At 36.3% G+C, this 26,921-nt stretch overlaps 1 protein-coding gene across 2 annotated transcripts in view; it reads right to left on the reverse strand.

Moving 5' to 3' along the window:
- Positions 1-713: 713 nt before the first annotated feature.
- The window catches only part of ASAH2 (N-acylsphingosine amidohydrolase 2), a 63,066-nt gene continuing 36,858 nt past the window's right edge, over positions 714-26,921 (reverse strand). For both annotated transcript variants that reach the window (XM_054572455.1, XM_054572454.1), the window contains 9 exons: positions 19,684-19,799; positions 18,501-18,595; positions 16,884-16,923; positions 15,991-16,086; positions 13,097-13,192; positions 10,940-11,086; positions 5,809-5,868; positions 2,935-3,023; positions 714-975 (listed from right to left, as the gene is read on the reverse strand). In XM_054572455.1, coding sequence (XP_054428430.1) covers positions 786-975; positions 2,935-3,023; positions 5,809-5,868; positions 10,940-11,086; positions 13,097-13,192; positions 15,991-16,086; positions 16,884-16,923; positions 18,501-18,595; positions 19,684-19,799 — 929 coding nt within the window. In that variant the 3' untranslated portion in view covers positions 714-785. The remainder of the gene's footprint in view (positions 976-2,934; positions 3,024-5,808; positions 5,869-10,939; positions 11,087-13,096; positions 13,193-15,990; positions 16,087-16,883; positions 16,924-18,500; positions 18,596-19,683; positions 19,800-26,921) is intronic.

Raw genomic sequence — 26,921 nt, forward strand, 5'->3', positions numbered from 1 at the left:
CTGAGTGGGGTAAGGGCACTTAGGGAGACACAAGCCATGATCAAAATGTTATGTCTCACTTTCTGTGAGGGGGCTTTGAAGGCAATTCCAGAAATGTTTTGAGCATCAACAACAAATCTGGACTGAGCATATCAACTCCAGAGTGACTGCTTTGAAAGGCTATGCTCAATATAGAAAAACTGGCATACTACTTTTCATGCTGCTTTCTCTAATTGGGCTTACATATTTACAGTCAATGTTCATATACTACCTTTAAATGTGACTGGGGGAAATGTCCGGCAGCTTCATGCTAAACTTAAATTTATAAAATTTCATTTGTCCCGCCTGCAAAATAAAGGCTCTAGCTAGATGATATCTTTAAACTTTTCCAGTGCTAACACTAAATAATTCTATAAATAAATAGTTTAAACTTTGTTCACACATCTTCAACCACTCTTACTAACATTTCAGAGGTTTCATGTTGGGGGAACTATTGCTTTAAACAGTCACAATTTCCCAAGGGAAATCATGCTGTAGACCATGAGGTACAAAACTGCTAGAGGAAGATAAATGGAGTACACACCTCTCTCTCTCTCTCTCTCTCTCTCCCCCTCTCCCCCTCTCTTTCTGTCTCTCTCCCCCCCTCACGCATGCGCGCGCACACACACACACCCCTCTGTCCCATTAGCAGGAAACTTCAAACTGGGACAACTATAGAGTCATCATAATAGCTTACATTCATATGAAATCAGTTACGCAATTTATACAGAGCAAATGCTATTTTTAAATGCTGTGTCAACTTTTCACTAAGTAGTTGCAACTTCAAAAACGGAGGAAGTGCTTTCAAATGAAAGTATGACAGCGGGCTTGAGAAAGTCCTGCTTCCGAATGTGTCCAAAGTATCTTATTCTGTAGATTCCAGGCTGGGCGGTGTCTGAAATATGCCATTGTACCGTTGCATTGCTATGACCCATTAATCCCTTGTGCCAATAGAAACTGTTGGTAGGAAACAAACAAACAAACCCAATTTTACTCTTACAAAATGTGTAGTTAGAAAAAATATATGATTACTCATTAAATGAATATTCAGGGAATACCTACCATAAGCAAGGCACTAGTCTAGATAATCAGAGTATAGCAATGAACAAACCAAAGAGAAACACTTTCTAGAAGAGGACCTTTAAAGAACAGCCATTCATAGAAATACCTTTGCTTGATCCACCTTTCTACCTACCTAAACTCTGTCCATCCCAGGAAGCCTTACCTGACATTCAGAACACAGATGTCTCCTGCGTTAGACCTCCTATACCATCGTTTTAGCCCTTGTCATCTTGTGCTTCAGCTGATATTTCTTTTCACATATAGCTTCATTTGTTAAAATATATATTTCATGAGCATATGTGCTAGACTCTATTCTGAGGATACACTAACGAGCAAGATAGACATGGTCCAAAGCTTCATGGAGCAAGACAGGCATGGCCCACAGTTTCTATGTTTCTCGGTGATAGAAGAAAGGCAATAAAGAAGTAAACCACGAATGATTTTTAAAATGATATGTGAAATGAAGAAAGTAAGGCAGAGGTATCTCTAAGGAGATATCATTCAAACTGAACCCACAGATGTCTAGAGGAAGAATATTCTAGGAAGAGGAGACAGAGAGTGCAAAGTATCTGAAGCAGGAACAAACTTGGTACAGCCAAGGAACACAATGCAGATCAGTAGAATCGGAATAGTAAACTGTGGAAGTGTGGCTGAGATGATAGAAACAGATGGCGTCAGATACATTGGTCCTCATAGACTATGACACAATGTTCAGACACTCCTCTGGATACAAGGAGATACAATGGGCCAACGAACTAATACCCTCAGTTACGCAGACAGTAAATCCCCTGAGCATTAGGCGTATGCTCAACATTCTGTGTTTCTCAGTCATAAGCCTTGTGCTCTCAACAAATAGTGGATGGTACCATTGCTGATGAGCAAAGCAGAGAGCTATACATAATCTCAGTGGTGACTGCATTCTGATTTTGGGCTTTTAAAAATAAATCACCCATTTTTACTGTCTGTATAATCTTATGCTAAAAATAAACATATATTTATTGTTTTTAAACCTCCTACACCCTGGAGTCCTAAAGATCAGAGGAAAAAGTATGCCCATATTTATGTATGTCCATTGAATGGGACACACCACAGTCAAATCTCTATTTTCAGTTAACCATGTGGACCAAACAAACATACAAATAATCACTTAGTTTAAGGTTATCTGAATTAGAAACAAATTGCCCAGTTTTTGCCTACTTCCATGCCACTGTCATGTGGTAAAATTTGTAAAATTAGGAACAGAAACATATTCTTATTTTAGACACATTTTTAAATCTTCAAAATATCTATTCAGCTCATATACTATATTTGGACAAAAGCCACAGCAATATGTCCCTATGAAGAAATTCCATAAGCACATTTCTTTCTTTCTTTAGTCAGTTAAGACTTAAACACTCAGACTCTTGTGTTTTAGTAATTCAAGTGAAGAATCATTGACCACATACAAACACATAATGCATGATGGGTACAGACTCATTATTTTTCCAGAAGGAATGGCAGGCTCTACAGAGCTAGCTCATTGTCTTCACCCAGCACCACTTTCAACCAATTTGCAAGAAGGCTAGACAGCTTTTAGGAGTGATGTCTTTGACCATGGAAAAAAATTAGCAGATGTTTATAAGAATGGAGGCCGTAACCTCATTAGCACCTAATCTTACAAAAGCATACACCACAGTTTTGTAGAAAAATAGAATTGAAATGAAGTCTAATAAATCAACTAAATATGGCCAGACAGCTGGGAATTTGATATCGTTAATATCGTGTACTGAGCCAGTCTTCCCATTTGTCTTCCCTACATTACTAACCAACTGTTTTCGAGGTTTGAGAGACAAAATATTCAAAAGACATGCTCACCGAGTCTCCCAGGAGGCATCATTAAGCACTACCTGCCACCCCGCTGAAGAATTCTCATATTTCTCCACAGTGAAGAAAGTCTGATGGGTCTGAAATGCAATGAATATAACTGATCAGACACTTAACAGTCACAGAAGCGATGAGTCTGTGAATACATCCCTTGTTGACTTTGTGCAGAGCTTCCAATTCCTTGGGTAAAAATGTGTCAGAGTTTCATCCAAATTCTTGGGTGTTTCTCTTAATATTCTATGCAATATTTTCAGAATGTTAATTTATTCAGTCTATTAAAATCCATGACTTTTTTAAAGAAAATTGAATAAAGCATAATTTCAGAGTTGATAACAAATTTTGGAAATTAGGGCAGAGAAGAGACAAAATAAACCGAGATTTAAAAAAGGCATAAGTCAAACCTTTTCATGACATGTATATTGATCTATACTCAAGAGTTTCTCTAGTCCTGTCACAGTTTAGGAAAGAAAATGGGAAAGTCTCCTTGCCTTTCCATCTCCAGGTGTATGCATTATTAGTAAATAAACCTCCCCAAGTGGAAAAATTGAAAAGATTGCATAAATCCTCTTTGTCCCGGGGTGCTAAAAGAAATTCCTATATTTTATTGTGGATTTCTAGAAAACTCATCATAAGCAAGTTTTATTTTCCCATTGGAAAATTGCTATAATACTTTATTTCAGACCAAGAATTGAGCCTCAAATAAAGCACAGATTTGAATATAACAAATCAAAAGACACAAAGGCCATAAATCTCCTTTTTTCCACAAAAATCTTTATATCATCACCCTTAAGGGCATGACTCACGTTTAATTCACAACTTCATCCTTCACAGCCCTATTATACCTGCCATTTACAGGTATTCAAATAAACTTTTTGCTGAATGGATCACTTAATTGCATCTGGGCCAGGGGATTATTTCAAATTATTTTCTAGTTATTCAGCTGATGGATTACATTCAATAAGGAAGTCTTCATAACCATGATGACTTGTAAAGAGAGCTACTTCTGGCCATTTAGAGCAGAGGAACATTGGGGGTTTTGAGATGGGGTAGAAAATAGAGTGGGCACTAGTTCATGAGTCTAGAGTACAGAGCAGAGAACAAGTCTAGGCCACTGCGTATCTGAATTATATGACTATCCCTTCCACACCTCCCAACCTCAATCACTTCCAGATATACAATTAGTGGATGCAAGTTACTTAATCTCTCTAGGCCGCAGTAAGATTGGAATGATGAAATGTAACTCATTGGATAATAGTAAAGATTATATTAGACTCATGTGGTGATGATATATGTAAAGCACTTAGCCTAATACCTGAAAATAATAAGCATTCAATAAATAGTGATGAGGATATGATGATTATTGCTAATAACGGGTATGGGGAATTGTTTTGTGCCAAGTCCCGGAGCCTTCTTAGAAATTAATTTTATTCTCATACAGCGCTTTAAGAATTTTTTTCTTCTGCTTCTCCATGGCAATGATAATGATAGTATTAATATTTCTTCACCCTAAGGATATCAAATAACAGCTAGTTCTACAGTTTTACTACACTTGGCTATCCTCAGAAAAATGACATAAACTTGTAAATATTCTGGCACAGCTTGGATGCCTAGAGAAGTTAATTCAAACAGGTACGTGTTAATTATCCAAGCAGTAGAATATTCTTCCCCAATGCCCTTTTGACAAGATCATATTGCTGCAATTGTTATCGACAGCAATAATCATATTTTAATGAACAGAAGTGGAAAGGCTCATTTGGAAGAAAGCTGTTTTGGGGTATAAGTGACAATGGGCCTAGGAAAGAATGGAGTGAATATCAATAGAGTGAATATATCCTCAACCACAATAAAAAAGTCTGACCTTGAAATCACTTTCACATACCCACACCCTTTTCCCCCTATATTTCTTTATTGCTTGGGTACTTATAAGAATGTTGTAAGGGAGCTGCAGAGGAATAAAATCACTTCATTTTATTCATAGATAGATAGATAGATAGATAGATAGATAGATAGATATACACACATATATAAATACACATACATACACGCACTATATCAAACATATATGGTAAAATAAAAAAGTAGAAAATTATATGTAACCAACTATTAACATTATATGTAATATATAATGTTATATATGTGTATAATATATATGTATAATTACATACATATATAAATATAAAGAAAATTATATGTAACCAACTATTAAACCTCTAAAAAGGTTTATGAATAGAGGGGCCCTTTCACATTCTATCTTAATCACTCCTATATTATCTGCTCTTACGTTAGACAAGTCATTTTTCAAGATTAATAAATAGCTATCCTAGTGTGGCCAGTAGCAAAGCGTAGGGAAGGGACAGAGCAAGATAAAGCACCGCGCACGGGCCAGGGCTCGCAGGTGGGAGGGCAGCGCCCCCTCTCGGGGTTCCTGATCAGTCCGCAGGAGCCGAGGCAGGGCCAGCCACGGGGCGGGAGGAGAGGTGCCAAAGAGGAAGCAGGGAGGAAGCAAAGGAACACTTCACTCTTGGCCCTTTGATTATTTTACCAAATTTAGTTGAATTTCTAAATTGGAATACAAAAGTGGGACTTCATTCAAATTTATATCTTCTCAAGGGACAATGCAGTTTCCCATGCCTTGTGTTATATGTGGTCCTAGAAGAGCCAGTTAAATGTTTCCTGTGTCCTTTTCTTTCCAGACTCAATTCCACATTAACTGTTCCCACTGAAAATGCTCTCACTCCTACAAAAGCAGATGAAAAGCAAGTTGGAACATTTTGCTTTCCTGTTGTTAACCTCTAAAGGGATATTCAAGTGAATGAAAGGCCAAAAAGTAAATTTAAATTTGTAAAAAGAATTGTTCAGGCTTACCCGGTTTTCTGCTGAATTCTTCGGGTTAGCACCTACAAATGTAACTTCAGCAACATCGCCCTGAAAATAAAAATTTATTTTATGAGTTCTAATAAAAGCATTTTTTGCTGTGCTCATCTTTGGGCCATTATTTATGAAATATTCTAGGATTTTTGGGCACCTGTATATATTTTATTCTATTTAATCAAGGGAGTTATCTTCTGAGAATATTAGATACCGTTGCAACAATGGACACAGGTATTTTTGGCCAGAAAATTACTACAGAATTTTTGCCAGTGAATTTTCTTCTGGTGTACTCAGTTATCAATGAAGATGCAGAGCTATAGTTCATATTCGTGACAGCACATTAAAATGTCTTCTTCAGCTTTTGATATTTTTTTACACCTCCCTCCCACACACATATAGGAGATGTACTGAATTAAAAAAGAGCCGTCGAAATTTCTGTGGGTTACTTAAAATTGCACTTATACATATAAGATACAAGATGGAGCGACAGAGTGTGTATTTACTTTACCTTATACATCAGTAAAGGCATTTGTAAAATAACAAACAAAGATGTTCCCATCACTTACCATGGTACACAAGACTTTTTACAGATAAGTTTCCACCCACTCTTCTGCCTTAAGCCCTCTCCCATTTATGTACTCCAGAGATGGTATGTCTTGATGGGCACAGTGGACCCCTACTCACCCTCTAAGACCTAGCTCACATCAAAAACACTTTTTTTAGTAAAAACTTTCCATGGATTCAGAATCAGTGTTGACCATCTGAACAGAGATGATATGCTGCTCAATTATTGACTTTACTATTAACTCTGAATTATTGTCATCAATTTATTTCATCTCCTTTTATTCATTTTCACCAGCGAGATTACCAAATTAGCCAGTCTTGCCAACAGTTAGCAAAATGTGCCAACAATAATCAATTAGAATCTCCTAAAAAAAATCAACATGTCACTTATAAGAGCAATCAGCCTTCTGCCAGTATAATGGTTTATTTTAAAAAACAAAACAAAACTCTGTATCTGGTACTTAGTTACCCAAATTATCCTAATCTTTACAAGTATTCTCCTTCTTGTTTTTTTTTTTTTCACAATTTCCAGTTTCCTCACTCATCTTAACTATGAGAAACAGCCCGGTTGCAGATCCAAAATGCCACTTCGAAAGGAAGGGGTACAGGCACTTCTGGCATGACAGAGTGGGGGCCGGTGTGTCCTTCCCACAAAAGCAACCATATATGGAGACAAAACTGTCAAACATAACCATCTTAGCACTTCTGATACCAACCCAAAACTGAAAAATGTTTATCCCTTAAAACTACTAAACTTAAGGGAAGAAGAGCACAAGTCTTTGGTGTTCTTAACAGGGTTGCTCTCATCCTCTTGGCACTGTAATTCAACCATGAAATCAACAACTTTCCTCTGCTGCCAGAAGGCACTCACTTGATTTGGAACATAGTCACTTGAAGTGGTGATCTCAGTGGAGGGCGAACACTGAGGGTTAATGGTTAGACTGGTGGACTAGTCAGGCATTTAATAGTGTTTTGGGGAAGTAAGGTAACCATAATGTTCTTGATAAGCTGTCCTCCTATCCTGCATTGACCGGAGGCTATGAGCATTCACACAAAAGCCCAGATCGGGCCCCAAACCACCCTCACGTGCCTGTGGAGGTACAGAGGAAACAGAAGAGAGCCCAGTGGCAGTTAAAAGCTGTGGAAAGCTGGATAATAACCCACATAAATCTATCAGCAGAGATTGAAATTCTTATTCCCTGAGGCATCTAAGGACAAATTAGAACCAATATCTGGCTGAACATTAGTTCATGGAGAGCAAGACTTAAAAGTAAAACAAAGAATTAAAAAAAACACAAAACAGAGCAGCCACATATTACTAGAAAGACAGACTACTAATTTAGTCAAGTTGTAAATGAGCAAGCCAACAAAGCAATAATTCTGTAATTGGAAGGTAAAGCTATAGTTGCCACAATATATCAAAAACCATCTAGTATTCAACAAAATATTATGATATGTACACACAAGAGATTAGCAGCCATACTAAGAGAAACAAAGCAGAAATTTAAACTGCCTTTCAGTGACGCCGACGTTGTATTAACTGTCTAAGACTTTAAAGCAGCTGTTGCAAAATGTTTTAAGAACTAATACAAATCAGGTTTAAAGAATTAGAGGACAGTACGATGATAATGACTTAATAAATAAAGACTCTCAATGAAGAGAAGTAATTTTAAAAAACAATTGGAAATTTTGGAGTTGAAAATCACAGTAAAATGAAAAATTACTACATGGATTTAATATCAAAGGTGAGATGTCAGAAGAAAGGAGGTGAACTAGAGTGTATCAATATAAATTATCCTATCTCAAAAATAGAGAGAAGATAAGATTAAAGAAAAATTAACAGAGGCTCAGAAAGATGTGGAACAACATCAACAAAACCAAAATTCATGAAACAGAAGCACTGGAATTACAGAAAATAGATAAACAGACAAAAAATTTTGAAGAAATAATGCCTGAAAACTTCCCAAATATGACAAACATTACTTTACAGATCCAAGGAACTGGACAAATTCCAAGTAGGATAATCACAAAGTATTTCACATTTAGAAACATCGTAGCAAACACATGACAAACAGACAAAAGGAAAAATCTTGAAAGCAGAAGGAAAATGATTAATTATTTACAGGGAGGAATACTGTAATAAGATTAACAATTGCTCTCTCATTAGAGAGTGAAGGACAAAAAACAATAGGATAACATGCTGGGACTATACCCTAAGAATCCCAAAATGCCAATACAAAAGAACCTATGCACCCCAATGTTCATAGCAGCACAATTGACAATAGCCAAGTGTTGGAAGCAACCTAAATGCCCATCAGTAGATGACTGGATCAAAAAATTATGGTACATTTACACAATGGAATACTACGCAGCAGAAAGAAAAAAAGAACTACTAAACTTCGTGACAGCATGGATGGAACTGGAGAGTATTATGCTGAGCGAAATAAGCCAGGTGGCGAAAGACAAATACCATATGATCTCACCTATAAGTGGAACCTAACCAACAATACAAAGATGCAAGGAAAATAAGGTCAGCAACACAGAAAGGAAAAGAAACCAAAAGAAACAAGAGGGAAGGGGTCAGGGGTCCGGGGAAAAGGAAGGGAAGGGGAAAGTCAAGGAACATATAGCAAGGACTCAGGGACAAAAACAAAGGGGAAGGATTAAGGGAGGGAGGGGGGAGGTGGCAAGGGAAAGTGGTGGAGGAAATGCAGAGACAAATGTATTTGAAAAAATAAATACAAAATTTAAATATTTAAAAATTTAAAAATTTAAAAAAATTTAAAAATTAAAATTTAAAAAACTTAATTTTTAAAATTAAAAATTTTAAAAAAAATTCTCAAACAAGAAGGCAACTCAGCTATTCTTCAAAGATAAAAATAAATAAATAAATAAATAAATAAAGCCATTCTAGATAAACAAAGGCTGAAAGGATTTCTTGTTAGCAAACTGCCATAAAAAAAAATACTAAAGGAAGTCCTCCAGGCTGAAAGGAAACATGATGCTACATGTTAATTCAAATTCTTAAAAGAAATAAAGAGCACTAGAATTGGCCAATATGTGGAAAACCATCTTCATATATTATTTATATGAAGATTGTATAACTTCTTTAAAAGGCATAAGATTGTATAAAACAAAAATTATAACACTGTATTATCACATTTATATATAAATATACTATATGTGATAATATCACAAAGGATGGGAAAGGAAAAAGAGATATATTGGACCAACCTTTTTATATTTTTTGGAATTGTTATTATTATTGAAGTAGTTTATAATTAGTTAAGATGCATATTATAGCTCTGAGAAACAATATGACACTATATATATTTGATTTCTGCACCCAAATTCTTAGAAAAATACAGACCTCTAAAGACAATAAAATATCGGAATAGGCCTAAACCAACTAAAGGAAATGAATTAGTAATTTAAAATTTTGTCATAAAGAGAAGCCAAGGTCCATATGGCTTTGCCGATAAATCCCATCAGGTATTTAAAGAAGAAATGCTAGCAACCTTCTGCACATGTCTGCAGGGAATCAGGAGGGAACACTTCCTGACTCAATCCCTGAGACCAGTGTGACCCTGACAGAGACAATCCATGGAAAGAGTTGGCAAACGTCCCTCATGGGGATGAGCACGAAACTCTTCAGCAAAATATCACCAAACCAAATTCAACAACATAAAAAATGACTATATACCATTACTAATGAATATTTAATACCTGAAAGTCAACTAATACAATGCACCATATTCCTAGAATGCAAAACAAAAACCACATGATTACATCAGTAGGTATAAAAAAGCATCTGAAAAAAAATTCAACACCAATTCTTCATAAAAACACAACAAACCAGGAATAGAAGGAAATAGAAGGAATCCCAAAAAACAAAACCTTAATGACTGGACACTTTTCCTCTGAGGATTAGAAATGAGACAAGGATGACAAATATTACAACTTCTATTAAACATTGTTTTTGGAAATTCTAGCCAGTGCAATAAGGGAAAAAAATTAAAGGTAATCCAGAAAAGAAATCCAAAAAGCAATAATTAAACCTGTTTTTACTCAGAGATAACATGATATTATATGCAGAAAGGACCCAACCCCACCCCCGCAAATCTATTAGAACTAATACATAATTTAACAAACTTGAAGGACATTATATATGTTAAAGGACAGTTAATATAAAATAATAGTGATACAAATCCTGATTCATTTCTATTTGTTTTCCTATCCTTGATTTAAGAGACAACTTTCTGATTTCCAGTGAATGATTCCATGACCATCCATTTAAGAAGAAAAAGAATAATTGGAATTTTAGAAATTCAATTTTACATAATTACCACCTGAAAAATAATTATTTCCCCATTATCATGTTTGCAGAGCCTCTGCAGAGATAAGAACAATTACCAAAATTATTGTTGCTAACAGCTGCTGATGTGTCACATCATTAGAGACAGGTGTTGCCATTAACATCTCCTCCCTCCCCCCCACCCCGCCCCCCATCCACAAATACAAGCTTCTCTGAAGCATTCCAAGATCTCTTTGTGAATCTTACCACTCTGTACTTAGGATTCAATGGCTGCAGGACATCCCCAAAATTCTTGCCTAATGGTGCTTTATCCGGAATATTAGGAATTAATGGAATTATCAGTTGTTTGAAAAATGGAGGTTCCGGCCCTCTGCTCAGATTAGCTACTGTGTCCTAGAATAGAGAACATTTGCTTAAAGAGGGCACAATGTAGAGGCAAAGACCCTTTCCCAAGTTCCCCATCCCCAGAAATGTCTTCATTAAAGGAAGCTATCCCTCCTCCCCCCTCTCCCTCCAAGAGCTCACGACTTTAACAAAATGTCAGGAGAGGTTTGCTAAAATGTGAGCCTACGATATGCATAATTTAAACCTTTGGTACTAGAAGAAAGTTTGGGTCTCCCCCAGGCAATATAATTCAGTGATCAGAGTATAAGTTTGGAAGAATGTTACGCAGCTTTGGCTTCTAGGCCAAACAATTTTTAAATGTTTGTCTTTGAAAAAGACCCTAACATATGATAAGTCTTGGTAATATGACACCATAATCATTCTTTTAGTTTAAAAAAAAAAAAGTCTTGGGCCTCTTTTATCTAGAAACAGTACCAAGTTTTTTTTCCCTAAATCCTCCTCTGTGCTGATTAAATAATATAATAAACATATTTTTAATTTATAGGTTAAGGTCAGTCTATATCCTGACTGGTTGAATCTGTGTTTTCCACAAAATTTGCCACCTTCAATAATGTCATCAAAATGCTAACCTCATATGTAAATAGTCCTTCATAGATATATAATGTACTTTCATAATTACTTTATACAGTTAATCTTTACAATAGGTATGTAATCTATCATCATTTCCATTTTACAGATGAGAATATAGGCTTAGAGATACTCAGTAGCTTTTTTAAGATCTCATAGCTAGTCTTAGATACATAACCATAAAATGCTGCAAAATAAATTTCCACAAAATGACTCATACTTCTATTCCTAAGTATCACTATAAAATTGGGAGAATCTGATTCCATGGGAAGAGCTATAGATCTATGACTGCATTGAAAGTTAAACAGTGGTTCTCTCTAGGGATGGGTTATATATAAGTTTATACTTTTTCTATATAATCTGAATATTGTACAAATAGTTATAGCTTCTATGATGACAAATAAAATAGTTCTATTTTGAAAAAATATTAAACTTAAAATTAAGAATATTATGATGAAACATTAAACTATATCCTAATACCTTGTTTTGTAACTTCAAATACACAATAAGCAACTAATTAGGTGAAGGATGTGAAATTGCCAATATTCAACTGTTTGACCTATAGAAACAGCAATTTCATTTGTTTCAGTTTAACATATCCAAGCTCTTTCTTTGAAAGGCACGTATTTTCTTTCTATGCCGTAACTGTTTCACAGCCTTATTGGGGTTTATGTGGTATTATAAAATGGTCTATTATTTTAATTCTTTATCCTGCTTTGTTGACTAATAATCTGACAACAGAGTGCAGCTTCATAAATAACTTTTCAAAGGAAAGATTTCCACATGGAGAGTTTCTTTAGGTCAACTTGCTTAAGTGTGCATATTTTAGGTAGATACCATGTGTATGTGTATTCCCAGGTACTGTTGAACTTCATCAAATCTAAGATTCTATTGACTATAACAACCATTATTACTTTTGAACCACCAAGAAATTAAAATCATGTTATCAATTATAATTGTAAGATTCCTCTGCTTGGAAGATGCATCTCCATCTCAGAGATGTAATAACATGAAAAAATGGGCATCGCAGAATGGATGACCCACTCAACTCATGCAGTGACTGGAATAGGAGCTATAGCCAGGATTAGAGAGCACTGGCTCAGCTCCTGGTTCTAGTTATAAGAAGCCTGATCACTTATCATCTCTGAACCTATTCGTTCACCTGAAAAACAAGGGAAAAGTGATCATTTCCATACATCACATAATGATTGTGAGGATGAGATAATACACATGAAAAAAAGCACCACGAAAATGCATTTACTGAATCTAAATTTACTGTTTTATTTCATAGGAATACCTCATAGCCATATATATATTTCAAATATAAAGGTTTTTTTTTTAAAAAAACTGAACACCCAGAGCTAAGGTTCTTTTTTGCTGCCTTCTGCATCTCCCACCCCTGAGACACACATGCATGCAATTTTTGATTACCGTAGCAATGGCCTTAGCAAGGACTCTGAAGAGCTGGATGTAAGCAGACAGAGTGTGTGGCCCATAAATGGTAGATGCTGCCTCATACCGCTGAACCTGCAAGAAAGGCAGGGCCGTATTATACACCCGTCAGCATGTCTCAATGCGTTCACGGAGGTGTCACACCTCAGATGAGGAGTAGCACTTGGACATCTCACGTAATTCAAACTGACATCATTCAAGATTAATTACGACAAAGGGAGACGGGCATTTTCATTTACCAGCTAAAGTACATGGTTCCCGTCAACTACTTGTTAAAGGCACTGGGTTCTCCTGAGCCTATGACCATTTTAAGTACTTGTAATACAAATGCTTCCCCTAAGGAGTATAGCAGGAGAAAAGAAATGAAGAAAAATGATGGTCTTAGTAACTCCTGGATAAATTGGGTGGTAGTAATACTATCTGGGGGGGAGGGGGGAATTCAACCCATTATAGAGCTATAAAATTAGAACCAAAATACATCTCCTTTTCCCTGAGCTCCAGGCCTTTTGCTGTTTCACAGGAACCTGAAATTTATCAAATCTGAAATGGAACTCATCGCTCCAAATACTCAAGCTTTCCCTGACAAATTCTCCCTCTCAGTGAATGCCATCCTTCCAGCCTCCCACACCAGGGTCAGCTGGCAGTCACCAGGTTCCTCCCTGTCCCTCATCCTATGTCCTATGAGTCTGCAAGTCATCGTTCCTTAAAATCACTTGAATTCTTTCATTTTCCTCTGTCTCTGCTGCTTTTACCTTGTTCACACCCTTACCTCCCACCCCAACCATAATTATGGCTTCATAATCAGTTCCATCTCCACATTTGCCCTTCAAATTTATTTTCTGTACTGCCATCCCAGTGACTGGACTAAATCACGAATTTGATCAGAGAATTTCTTTCCTTGAATTCTACAGGTTTCCCAAAACCTTCCTTCTTGAGTCAAAAGTCTGTAGCACAGCATAAAACCCTTCAACTAAACCTGCCTTTCGCTCTAGCCCATCTCCCTAGCCTCATCATGTTTATTGCATGAAACAACTAATTATGGCCTCTTACATGTACTAAGTCTGCCACTCTGGACTTTTGTGTATGTAGCTCCCTCAGTATGAAACACCTTCCCAAACTTATATTTGCTTAATTAGCTCTTACTTTTTCTTAAGACATGTTACATCTTCCAAAAAATCTGCCAGTCCCCATGATCAAATACTTAGTCTAGATTGGTGCTCTTTCTCTTTTTCTTTTTTTATACTACCTTGTGCATCCCTTTCACAAGAGCATAAATTCTAACAATTCTGAGGATGGGAGCAGATTCTTATTCATTGTTATGCCCAGATATTGGCTAGTACTGAATATCCCAACATGTACCTGGTGATAAATGAATGAATCAGTTAACTAATTAATGTTAATACTTGCAGAAGCATGTCGTTGAACCAGGAGATGAGTTTGTCAGGGTTCCTAACCTTATTTGTGCTATGAACGTCTTTGGTTATCTGTTGAGGCCTATGAACCCCTCTCAGAGTAATGTTTCTAAATACATAAAATATAATGCACAAGTTGATGAAGAAAACTGATTGGATTAAAATACATTCAACAAATAATAAAAAGCCAATTTTGTGATAAAGTAATATTTGTGCTTATTTATTGAATAACATTATCTAGTAGCAGATTTAATAACTACTATGATTTTGAAATAATGATGAGAGTAAAAGATATTTCCAGATCTGAAATAATTCTATGTGATATGAAAAATATCTGTGGTTCCTATTGGGGATGAAGTCAGAGATACTGCTAATATTGTCATTTTTCACCTATATTCATAATTGGAGGAAATACTAAATAATAAACAACTACAGATAAATGAAAAATGAATAAATGAAAAATTATTCCCATCCAAGTCTACCTCAATTCAAAAGAATTTCCTAGAAGTCAGAGACCTTTGATAAACTCAATGGTGGGCACAGAGCAGGTTCCACTGCTATTATCACTGAACATTTGCCAAGAGGTGGACTACATGCCTGCGAATAGACTACAGATACATTAGAAAGCATTAATTGTGTGACTTTAAACTGCTCTCATGTTTCTTCCCTGGCTGGTGTGGCTCAGTGGATTGAGCACTGGCCTATGAACCAAAGGGTCCCTGGTTTGATTCCCAGTCAGGGCACATGCCTGGGTTGTGGGCCAGGTCCCCAGTCAGGGGCACACGAGAGGCAACCACACATTGATGTTTCTCTCCCTCTCTTTTTCCCTCCCTCCCCTTCTGTCTAAAAAAATAAATAAAATCTTTTTAAAAATGACTTATTTAAAATAAATTAATAAACTGCTCTCACATTTTTAACTGCTATTGTTAAAAAGTAGTTGGGCTGTTTTCTGTACTATCTGTAAACAAAGAAACACTACCAGCCAGCAGCCTCCTCTAACTTCTCTGAGATTCTGTTTTTTTAATCTATACCACAAATATAGTAATACCCTGCTCCAGGGTTTATTGTGAGGACTGGTTAAGATCACATTTGCAAGGTGTTTGGCTAGGGCACTCAATAAATAGTAACCATGAGTGGGAGTTTTCTCAGGTTCTACAGAAGCTGAAGTCACCAGAAGCATCATGGACAGAGTTAGGAATACTGTAATCCACAACCCAGTGCTCCTGACAAAACAATTATTTCAGGAAAAGTGAAAGTCAATGAGACTAGATTTCTAATCTGAACTTGTAAATGGTAAACCTGGAACTACAAATACAACTTCTGGCTTGTCATTTTCTTATTTGTCCTAAGACAAAATTATCTCTCAAAAACATGATTAAGTAAGTCGAGAAAGAAAGTCTGCATTTGATACAATAGTCTTAGGGTATATTTCACTTAAATAATAAAAAATGTTTACTTTACCTGGTATTCTTCATAGGTAGTAACATAATGTGTGTATACATTGCTTAGACCAGAAATAACAACAGTCATATTCTGCATCCCATAAGTTGCAAACTCCTGAGAGGGAGGAAAGGTAGAGCCCAGTAAAATTACTCGTCATCTTGAAGTATATTATAATTCCAGTTATACTTAACATACAATCATAGATATGAATCATTAGTATAAGATGTCTCACTTAACAATATTCTTTCTAATGATCAAAACTGCCTGGGAATGCAGAAGTACCAAAGAGCCCTTGATAAAAGTTACAGCCGTAACTCTGCACTATAGCTGGACAAATCAATGGCTCTATAAACATTGTAATGGTTGCATTTATAGATGTAGAGTCTTCTTATTACTAAAATAAAGATATTTTATTATCAACTTTCTAAAAAGCGTAATGGGAGGTTACTAGCTAAGGACAGTAGTTATTTCCAGGTCCAAGTAATAAGATGTGTTGATTATGTCATTTTAGAACCATTTCCAATACTTCCTGAAGATCAAGAAAATCATAATTATGGATAAAACACAAAATTCTCAGCATGCATTAGATTTTATTTAGATAAAACAATAAGATATTAAGGTACTTAGGGGTTATTTACTATTTAATCCATAAATCATTATTAATTTTTAAATTATCAATACATAAATACCAATGAAACATTTTAACTTGACTATATTTCCCTTATTTTTATTTTTGAATATGTTCTTATACCACCAATATTTCACATTTACCTCTAGCCATTACTTTCAAGGAGTAGAAAACTAGTCATTTTAGCAAAGATTAATTTAATAGGTAACAGATCCTATAGGCAGGAGATCCTTTTCTCTTCATCAAATATAAATGCAGAGATGTTATTTGAATTTTAACTTACTGCTTTAATTGCCTCCCGAAGTCTTCGCCCAGACATGGTCCTGAATAAAGAAACAGAATTGTCTAAGTGTTTTTCGATTTCAAATGTATGCAAAGTACACAGAATGACTTGTAGTAAAAGCCTAAAAGTTATCCTGGCTCATCACACAGTTATAAAGGATATATGAACTCAATGACAAAGCAAAGCTGAAGTTGAGCTTTTTTTTCTGACTGTCATATCTTCAAAACAAATTCTAAAATGAAAATAGATAACTTGAAGGAATGAGAAAAAATCAATGAATATCACTAACAAAAGATCACAATCATTTTTTATTCATGGATTCAACAAAATACATTGTTCTATGTTCTATGTCAATGAGATCTGAGGCAAGTAGAGAGTGTACTATTCCTGCCTTCAAAGAACTTACATTCATTAATATAATCCTTCATAAAACTCTGAGCTCCTACTACATACCAGGCCCACTTCTAAATGCTAAGGATTCAGCAGTGTGGAGCTAGCATTCTAGGAAGGGCATATGGTCAGTAAGCAAATTAAACAATGAGATGACAATAAGTGCCATGAAGAATATAAGGTGAAAGGGAATGGCGATGGTATGGTCATTGTGGTGATGGTGGTGGTACTGGCAATGATGCTGATGCTGTAGCAATACGGTGGGAGCGGGGCTGGGTGAAGAGAACGTCATATTGTATAGCGTGACTGGCATCTCCGTGAGAGACCTGAGCAGAGAACTGAAGGAGTAAAAGAGCTGGTCATGGGGATTACTGGAGACTAAGTGTTTCAGGCAGAAGGAGCTGTAAGTTCAAAAGTGCATGCTCGGTGACGCTGGCAATTGCAGTGAAGCCAAAGTGGCTGAAGCAGGGAAGGGGAGGGGGAGAGTCATGTGAAATCAGACCAAAGGACCCTGTTGGATATTGTGAGGGTTTGAGGATTTACTAGAGTGAGATGGGAAGCCCGTAGAGGTTTTGAGCAGGACACAACTTATTTTAAAGGGATTCCTCCATCTGTGGCATTGATAAAAATGCTATAGAGAAGTGAAGGTGAGACAGAGAAATAATGGCAGCTTAGACCAGAGGGGAGTTGGGGCATTGGGGAAGTAATAGAAAGTATTGGGTAGAACATACAGAATTCGCTGAAGGATAGAAAGTGGAAGCAATTGAAAAGGAGAGAATTCATGAATAACTCCAAGATTTAGGGCCTGAGCAACAGGAAAGATATAAAATTGCTTCTTACTAAGATAGGAAAGGCTGCATAAAGGGTCGATTTAAAACATTCTTTTGTGCTTCTAAAGCCTAAACTGATTGTTTTCATAATCTGTATTTTAATATTATTTCAAGTCTTTCTACTGACATCATAGTTTACCACATCACTTTAATTTGAAATGATAAGTTTTCAAGTTTTTATGTTTGCTTCAACTTACACACTAGTAACAAGAATAGAGAGATGCATTCTTCAGAATCCCACAAAAAGAGAATGGGAATATTTGTCATTGTTGCCAAATACAGTACAGTGAGCTACAAGGAGTCAGTACAGAATCATCTGCCCATGACAAGGGATTCCAACAGAAACACATATCCAATAATCACAACTTTAACTACAAAATAAAAAATAAGAACTTACGTAAACTCCCCAGGGATGGCAGTTATGGCCAAGGACCCAAGAGTAATAATCTGAACATCAACAATATCTGGGTGCCAGGGATGAGGTTTTGACAGCTAAGAACCCAAAACATGAACATTGTGTTAGGAATATTATTCCTCCTATGGTCAAGAAATATGTGATGATCACAGAAGTTTCTTTATTAAAGATTTTAAATGTTTCTACCTGCTTTTGGTGTCTTATCCTACTATCATAGATTCTGTTTCTAATTTATGATATCACATTAAATATTCTATATAGTAATAACATGTGAATATCAAAAGTCAATGCCCTGTTAACTTGGACTTATTTTCTCATCTTTGAAGGTTTTGGTGGATTTGCATTGTGGAATCATAATGTGTAATAGGTAACGAAGGATTCTACTAGAGTACCTTGGTGATTATCCTTATACAGAATAAGTAAGTCATTCCATCATTTGGAATAGCTTAACTTGATAATTTCTCTTTTTACTCTACTAGCACTTTAAATTTTCAGTTACGTACCCTTGCCTTACTTTCCAAGTTTTCTCCAAGAGAATCTATTCCTTTCCATACTCAAATTAGTGTTGAATTTTTCTGTCTATTCCTTTCCTTTCCTTTATTTCTTCTTCCTGAAGAATTTTATTTGAATATTGCGGGGGGGGGGGGACCTCTATTTAAATATTTTTCCTAAATCAACAGTTCATATTATAAATACTGGCATCACATTTTGACATTTAGAATGTGAAAATTCATGTTCCAAAGGAGTATTAAAAGAATATTGCTTTAGTTAATAACATTGCTTGAATGATAAGAAAACTGAGACATGAACATGTTCCTTTTTATATGCCCTGAGATGTTTTTCTCTGTAGAGAATTCTATGTGAACTCCTGTCCTGGACACAATATAAATGAATCTTAAATAAGACAAATGTTATTCTTATTCTTCCTTTTTCAGTGTTCCAATTGTTTTAGTTATTTATCAAAGCTTCAAAGTTAAAATACTTAATAATCATACCTATTATTTTTTAGACTTATAGCATCTATACTTTTGATATTAAGTATTTTGACGTGGGAATATCTGAATAAAACCTCCCATGCCAATAGAGATCCACCATTCCTATCCAACAATTAATAAATTTAAAAAAGCAACATACTAATTTTACCATGATAACAAAAATGGTTTACCTCTCCAGTGTGAACAAGTACTGGCTTTGGTTTATGACACTCTTTGATTTCATTAGACGGCTTGCCCAAGATCTGATCACGAATAGTTTCCCAAAATGGATCCGTTACTGTTGTCCCTATTAGGAATGTTTTAATTAATATGATTCCAACTCTCTGAAAAAATCTCATCATTTTGACAAATAGTGTACAAAGCTTTTAGGGGTTTCAGAGATTTTTTAAGGTTGTTATTTAATGATTCCAATCAGTCTGAAAAATAGATGAAGCAATATTTCCTGTGCATCCTAACATAGGAGCTTTTACTTAATTAGATCTTCAGTGTGGTTGATGAAATAAAAGAATGTATTTTGCTCAATATCCTCAACATCCTTAAAGTTCTGTTTCTATTGCTCTCCCTCTTCCACATTTCAAATAAAAACAACATGATAAAATTAACTGTAGATTTTTCTATTTTGAATACTAAAAATGACACCTCCAACTTTAAGCACCAGTTGTTTGTCTTGTGGTCCCTGAAAGAGCCTATCTCAGATCCCCACTGAATTATCTACACACACACACACACGCACACACACACACATGCACACACACACACACACACACATACACACACCCCTCCATCAGTGAAAAACAAAAAGCTAATGATAATATGGGGGAAAGTTATGTTAACTACAAAACGTATAAACTTAGGATCTATAATCCATTAGGGAAACATAACAAATATAAATATATGTGGACTTAATAAAAAAGCATCCAAAGTACATAAACCAAAACTGACAGAAATGAAAGGAGGAAAAAAAATCAACAATAACAGTTGGAACTTCAATAATTCCCTGTCAGTAGTAGATGGAACAACTAGACAGAAGATCAATAGGGAAGCAGAAAACTTGAACAATGCTAGAAGCCAACTAGACCTAGCAGATACCTACAGATAACGGTATCCAAAAACATAATATACATTCTTCTAAGTGTATATGAAACATTATCGAAGGTAGACCATACCCTGGCCATTAAACTCAATGCATTTTAAAGCAGATAAATAACAGAAAGTATGTTTTCTAACCACAAAGTAATGAAATTAGAAATAAATAACAGAAGAAAATTTGGGAAACTCACAAACATGTGGAAATTAAACAACATAATCATAAATAACTAATGATCAAGGAATAAATCAAAAGAAAATATAAAAAATATTTTCAATATTTTCAGATGAATGCAAATGAAGACAATATACCAAGAACTTATGGGATGCAATAAAACAGTGCTCAGGGGAAAATTTATAGCTTTAAGTGCCCATACTAAGAAAGGAGAGGGACAACAGCAAGATGCAAGAGTAGAAAATACTGGCCTTTGTCTCCCCACAAAAAGACAACAATTAGACAGCCATCCACAGATGAAAATAGCCCTGGGAGGGCACAAGAGTCCAACTAAGAACCCACAGCAAGGAAGTGAAGCAAAACACCAGAATAACCCCATAGAAAGAATCACTGGAGAGGCTGGCACAGCTGAGACATCTATAGACAGCTAGGAACAAAGAAGAAGGGCCAATGCTATCAATATCGGCCACACAGCAGGTGCCATCATGGAGTTCACTGTCCTGCTCTGTGGAGGACCCCTGCAATCCTCGCTGCTGAAGATGGCGACAAACTCCTAGCATTTTTCACAGCAGAGGAGCCTGTTATGTCCTTCGGCACAGACCCCAGCCGCTTGCTCCACAGAGGACACCAGCAGCTTTTATGATTGAAGTAACCAATTGCCATCACCACCATGGACCTCTGAGGGAGACAGATGCTGCTATACCTCCCTCATAAGGAATTGCTATTGTGCTGCCTGGACCAAGGCTATCAGCCCCCATCCCAAACTCCACACAGGCCTCTGATCCCAGAGCCCTAGCTTCTCCATGCACATCCATGTTTCAGACCCCAACACTGACTTCACTGTGTGTGCCTGTGCTCCAGACCCTGAATCAGCCGCTACTCTACGTGTACCTGCATCTCAGATGCTGGAGCCAACACCACACCACTGCTGTGGGCTATTCATTGTCCTGGACCCCAGAACCATTGTCCTCTGCAAATGAATGTGCTCCAGCCCCCAGCTCCATGGCTATTCCATGTGTGCACACACTTAAGGCACAGAATTACTATTACTGATGGCAAGCCAGTGCCCTAGACCCTGGAGCTGCTCTTGCTGCATGAGTACACGTGCTCCAGATCCCAGGTCTGTCGTTATTCCACGGGTGCCCAGGCATCAGACTTCAGTGCCATCACCACTGTGAGGGCACCTACAAGCTAAGCCTAGCACCAACAGAGATACCCTTGGCCATGACATCCCTCAGGGGAGAAAAAGAGATGAGGAGTTCCCACCAGCACTCATGGCAGTTCCAGACACCCATAAGCCTGGTCTGTGGGGACCCATACAATCTTCACCAATACTGACCTAAGTTGACAGAGCTACATGGAGATTATGCCACTTACATGGCATGCCCTGGAGCTAGAACTGAAACAGCTCATCCAGCCAATGTTTCTGCATCCACCCACAGGTGAAGGCTCTTCCCACCAGAATCAGTCTGTAAAGTCTGGAAGAGGCAACTGCTCCAACATACGCACAGAAAAAACACAAGGCTCCAAGAATGACAAAAATTAAGGAAACATGACACTTAACAAAGGAACATAATAATTTCCCAATAACCACCCTCGAAGAAGTGGAGATCTACAAACTGTCAAAGACTTTAAGATAATTATTTTAAAGAAGCTCAGCAAGCTACAAGAGAACACAGATAGACAACTTAACCAAATCAGGGAAAATAAATTATGAACAAAATGAGAAGTTTAACAGAGAGATAGAAATTATTTTTTAAAAAAAGAACTAGACAATAATTCTGGAGCTGAAGCACACAATGAATGAAATGAACAATACAATAGAGAGCGTTAACAGCAGATTTGATCAAGCAGAATCTGTCAGCTTAAAGACAAGTCATTTGAAATTATCAAATCAGAGGAGAAAAAGGAATGGAAAGAGTTAAGCAACCCTACATGAATTACTGGACATTAAAGGTTAAAGGAAGCTCTTCAAGCTGAAGTGCAGGAATGCTTTCAGTACATAAGAGATATGAAAGCATAAAACTCACTGGAAAGGTAAGTACATAGTCAAATTAAGAATACTCTAATATTGTAATGGTGTGTAAATCACTTAACTCTGGTACGAAAGTTAAAAGGCAAAAGCATTAAAAATAACTAAGAGTATAATAATTCGTTAATGGGTACACGATATTGAAAAGATATAAATTATGACATTAAAACATAAAAAATAGGGAGAGAAGGTAAAAGGGTAGTTTTATATGCGACTGAAGTTAAATTATCTGCTTAAAATATAAGATGTTTTCGGTAAACCTCATAATAACCAAAAACCAAATACCTATAGTAGATAAACAAAAGATAAAAGAATTAAAGCCTACCACTATTAAAAATCATATTATCACAAAGGAAGACAAAAAGGGAGAAAGAAACAAGGGAATTACAAAACTGCCAGGAAATGATTAATAAGATGGCATTAGTAAGCCCTTACCTATAAATAATTACTTTAAATGGAAATAAATTCTCCATACAAATGGTATAGAGTGATTGAATGAATAATAGACAAGACCCTACTAATGGCATGTTTCCTCCTGTCTAATCAGTATCCTCCTCCCCCTATTAAAAAGAAAAAAGTTCTACCTTGAGCAATTAGGCAAGAAAAATATATAAAAGGCATCTAAATGGGAAAGGAAGTAAAATTGTTGGACACAGAAAGACAAATACTATATGTCATCATTTGTATGTGGAATCCATAAAACCAAAACTCAGAGAGATGAATGTAAAATGGTGATTTTTCGGGGGCTGAGGTGTATGAGGAGAATGGAAAAATTTTTTGCAAAAGATACAAACTTACAGCTATAAGATAAATGAGTTCTGGGAATCTAACATAATGCATTATGACTATAATTATCAACACTATTTAAATATTTGAAAGTTGTTAAGAGAATAGATCTTACATGTTAACACAGCAATGATAAGGTAATGATGCGAGAAGATGGAGGTGTTTAACCTTATTGTGGTAATCATTTTACAATATATATGTATATCAATCACCATATTATATACCTTAAATCTGCATATATGTCAAAAATATATCACTAAAGATAAAATAGATACCTCATAGTCAAACTGATAAAAACCAAAAATTAAAAGTAAAGCTTGAAAGGAGCTAAGGATTTAAATACTCATGGACTTATAATCAGAAACCACCAGATGATGGAACAACATCTTTAAAGAAAGAAACTATCAACTAAAAATTCTATATCCAGAGAGAATATCATTCAGGAATGAGGCAAAATAAAAAATATCCTTAAATGAAGGACAATTGACAGAATTAGTGACTATTGGACTTGCTCTTAAAAAACTGATAATTCTTCAGGATAAAAGGAAATACTATTATATAGATAAATCTAAGATGAAGAAGAGCAATGAAAGTGGTAAATATGTGGTAAATGTAAAAGATTATATTCTTGAAAATACATATTACTATTAAAAATAGTTATCAAAATATCATCTGTTGTGGTTTTCAATGCATTAAATGTAATACACAGGAAAATTAAAACATAAAGAGAAGTGGGGAAAACAAAAAGTGTTTCTGAAAGGACAAGATTAGTTTTTAGTTTGTACCAATTTAACGTCAGTTAAACTGTACCTGTAAGAAAAGTGACTAGACTTCTGGTCAAGATGGAGGCATAGGTAAACACACTTTGTCTTGCACAAATATAGAAAAAATTACAACTATATCTCAAAACAAATAACACCGAGAACCATCAGAAAATCGAGCTGTATGGAAGGAAGTCCAACAACCAAGGATTTAAAGAAGCCACGTTCATCCAGACAGGCAGAGAACTGTAGAGACCTGGTATGGCCAGAGAGGCATTAGAATGGGCAGTCCTTCATTCTCATGTGTGGTAGATAAAAATAGGGAGGGATACCTCAGAAGCAAAGGATCCTAGCCCCAAGCCAAACCACATAGCCCCGGTTCCAATGCCAGGAAGATAAATCCCTATAACTTCTGGTTGTAAAAAGCAGTGGGGGTCAGGGTGGTGAAATAAATTGCTGGATTCTCAGGAGACTCCTCTTAAAAGGCCTATGTGGACTTAGGACTTACACAGACCCATCCCCTCTGGGATTCAGCACTCAGGCAATAGCTGGAAGGGCACCACTCACATATGAGGAGTAAGTGAAGTGACTGGAAAGAGGGCGAGTGACAGGCAAACCTCCAGAAGCCAGACAGCAGCACCAGCTCCTCTCTGAGACCTCCTCCAACACAGAGCCACAAAGCAGTGAAGTGGGCTTCCCCACCCTGGAGAGTGCCTAAGGCTCTGCACCACACAATTTACAAGTGCCTTTTCTACAATAGGTTACACCACTAAGAAAGAAAGTCAAAGCAGCTCTATCTAATACACAGTGGCAAACACAGAAAGGCTGCCAAATTGAAGAGACAAAGAAATACGGCCCAAATGAAAGAATAGAACAAAACTCCAGGAAAAGAACTAAATGACACAGAAATAATCAATCTAACAGAAGCAGAGTTTGAAACATTGGTTATCAGGATGCTCAAAGAACTGAGTATGGCAACAGCATAAAAAAGACTCAGGAAGAAATAAAGGTTACATTAAGTGTAATAAAGAAAATCCTGCAGGGGTGTCCAACCTGCAGCCCATGGGACACATGCAGCTTAGGATGATTATGAATGGAACCCAACACAAAATTGTAAATTTACTTAAAACATTATGAGACTTTTTTGCGATTACATGTCACAACGTATTTAATGTGTGACCCAAGACAACTCTTCTTCTTCCAGTGTGGCCCAGAGACTCCAAAAGTTTGGATATCCCTGTAGATTCTACAGGAAACCAACAATGGAAGGAATGACACCAAGATTCAAATCAACAAATTGGAACATAGGGAACAAATAAGCATTCAACCAGCACAACAAGAAGAAAAAATATTCAAAAAATGAGGATCGACTAAGGAGCCTCCAGGACATCTCCAAATGTACCCTCTGAATCATACGGATGCCAGAAGGAGAAGAGGAAGAGCAGGAAATTGAAAACATATTTGAAAAAATAATGAAAGAAAGCTTCCCTAATTTGGAGAAGAAAATAGACATACAAGTCAAGGAAGCACAGAGTCCCAAATAAGTTAGACCCAAAGAGGACCACACCAAGATACATCATAATTAAAATGCCAAAGGTTAAAGATAAAGAGAGTATCTTAAAAACAGCAAAAGAAAAGAGTTACCTCCAGGTGTGGTCCCATAAGACTGTCAGCTGATTTCTCAAAAGAAACTTTTCAGGCTAGAAGGGACTGGCAAGAAGTGTTCAAAGTCAGGAAAAGCAGAGCCTACAACCTATATTACTCTATCCAGCAAAGCTATCACTTAGAATTGAAGGGCAGATAAAGTGCTTCCCAGACAAGGTGAAGCTAATGGAGTTCATCATCACGGAGCCATTATTATATGAAATGTTAAAAAGACTTACTTAAGAAAAGGAAGATCAAAACTATGAACATTACAATAGTGACAAATGCACAACTATCAATAATTGAACCTCAAAATCAAACTAAGCAAATAACCAAAACAGGAACATACTCATAGATATGGAGATCATTTGGAGGGTTATCAGTTTAGAGGGGGAAGGGGAAGGCTGGGGCGAGGTGCAGGGATTAGGAAGCATAACTGGTAGGTACAAAATTGACAGGAGGGATGTTAAGAATAGTATAGGAAATGGAGAAGCCAAAGAAGTCATACGTACTACCCATGGTCATGAACTAAGTGACGGGGGGAGATTTGCTGGAGGGTATGGAGGTACCAGGTAAAGGTGGCAAACAGAGAAAAATTGGGACAACTGTAACAGCACAATCAATAAAATATATTTTAAAAATTAGAAAAGTAGCTAATCTATGGGGAAATTACATCTTCATTATCTCAAAAGTGTAATTTGAGTCTAACTCTTCCTATGATTAAAAATAACTATACTCTTTCCAACAAATGATGGAATTGAATTACCAGGGAAATATTTAGTTAACAATGTTTAATTAAATTAAGTTACTCATTTGCAGAAAAGACAATATCAACAAAATGGACAAATTTTGCTAGACTAAACAACATAAAAAGAGAAAAGACTCAAATTACTAGAATCAGAAATGAGAGAACACTTCACTTCT

The sequence above is a fragment of the Pteronotus mesoamericanus genome, unplaced genomic scaffold, assembly GCF_021234165.1.
Source record: "Pteronotus mesoamericanus isolate MK-2021 breed Mesoamerican mustached bat unplaced genomic scaffold, CSHL_Meso_final contig_24, whole genome shotgun sequence".
Lineage (NCBI taxonomy): Eukaryota > Metazoa > Chordata > Mammalia > Chiroptera > Mormoopidae > Pteronotus > Pteronotus mesoamericanus.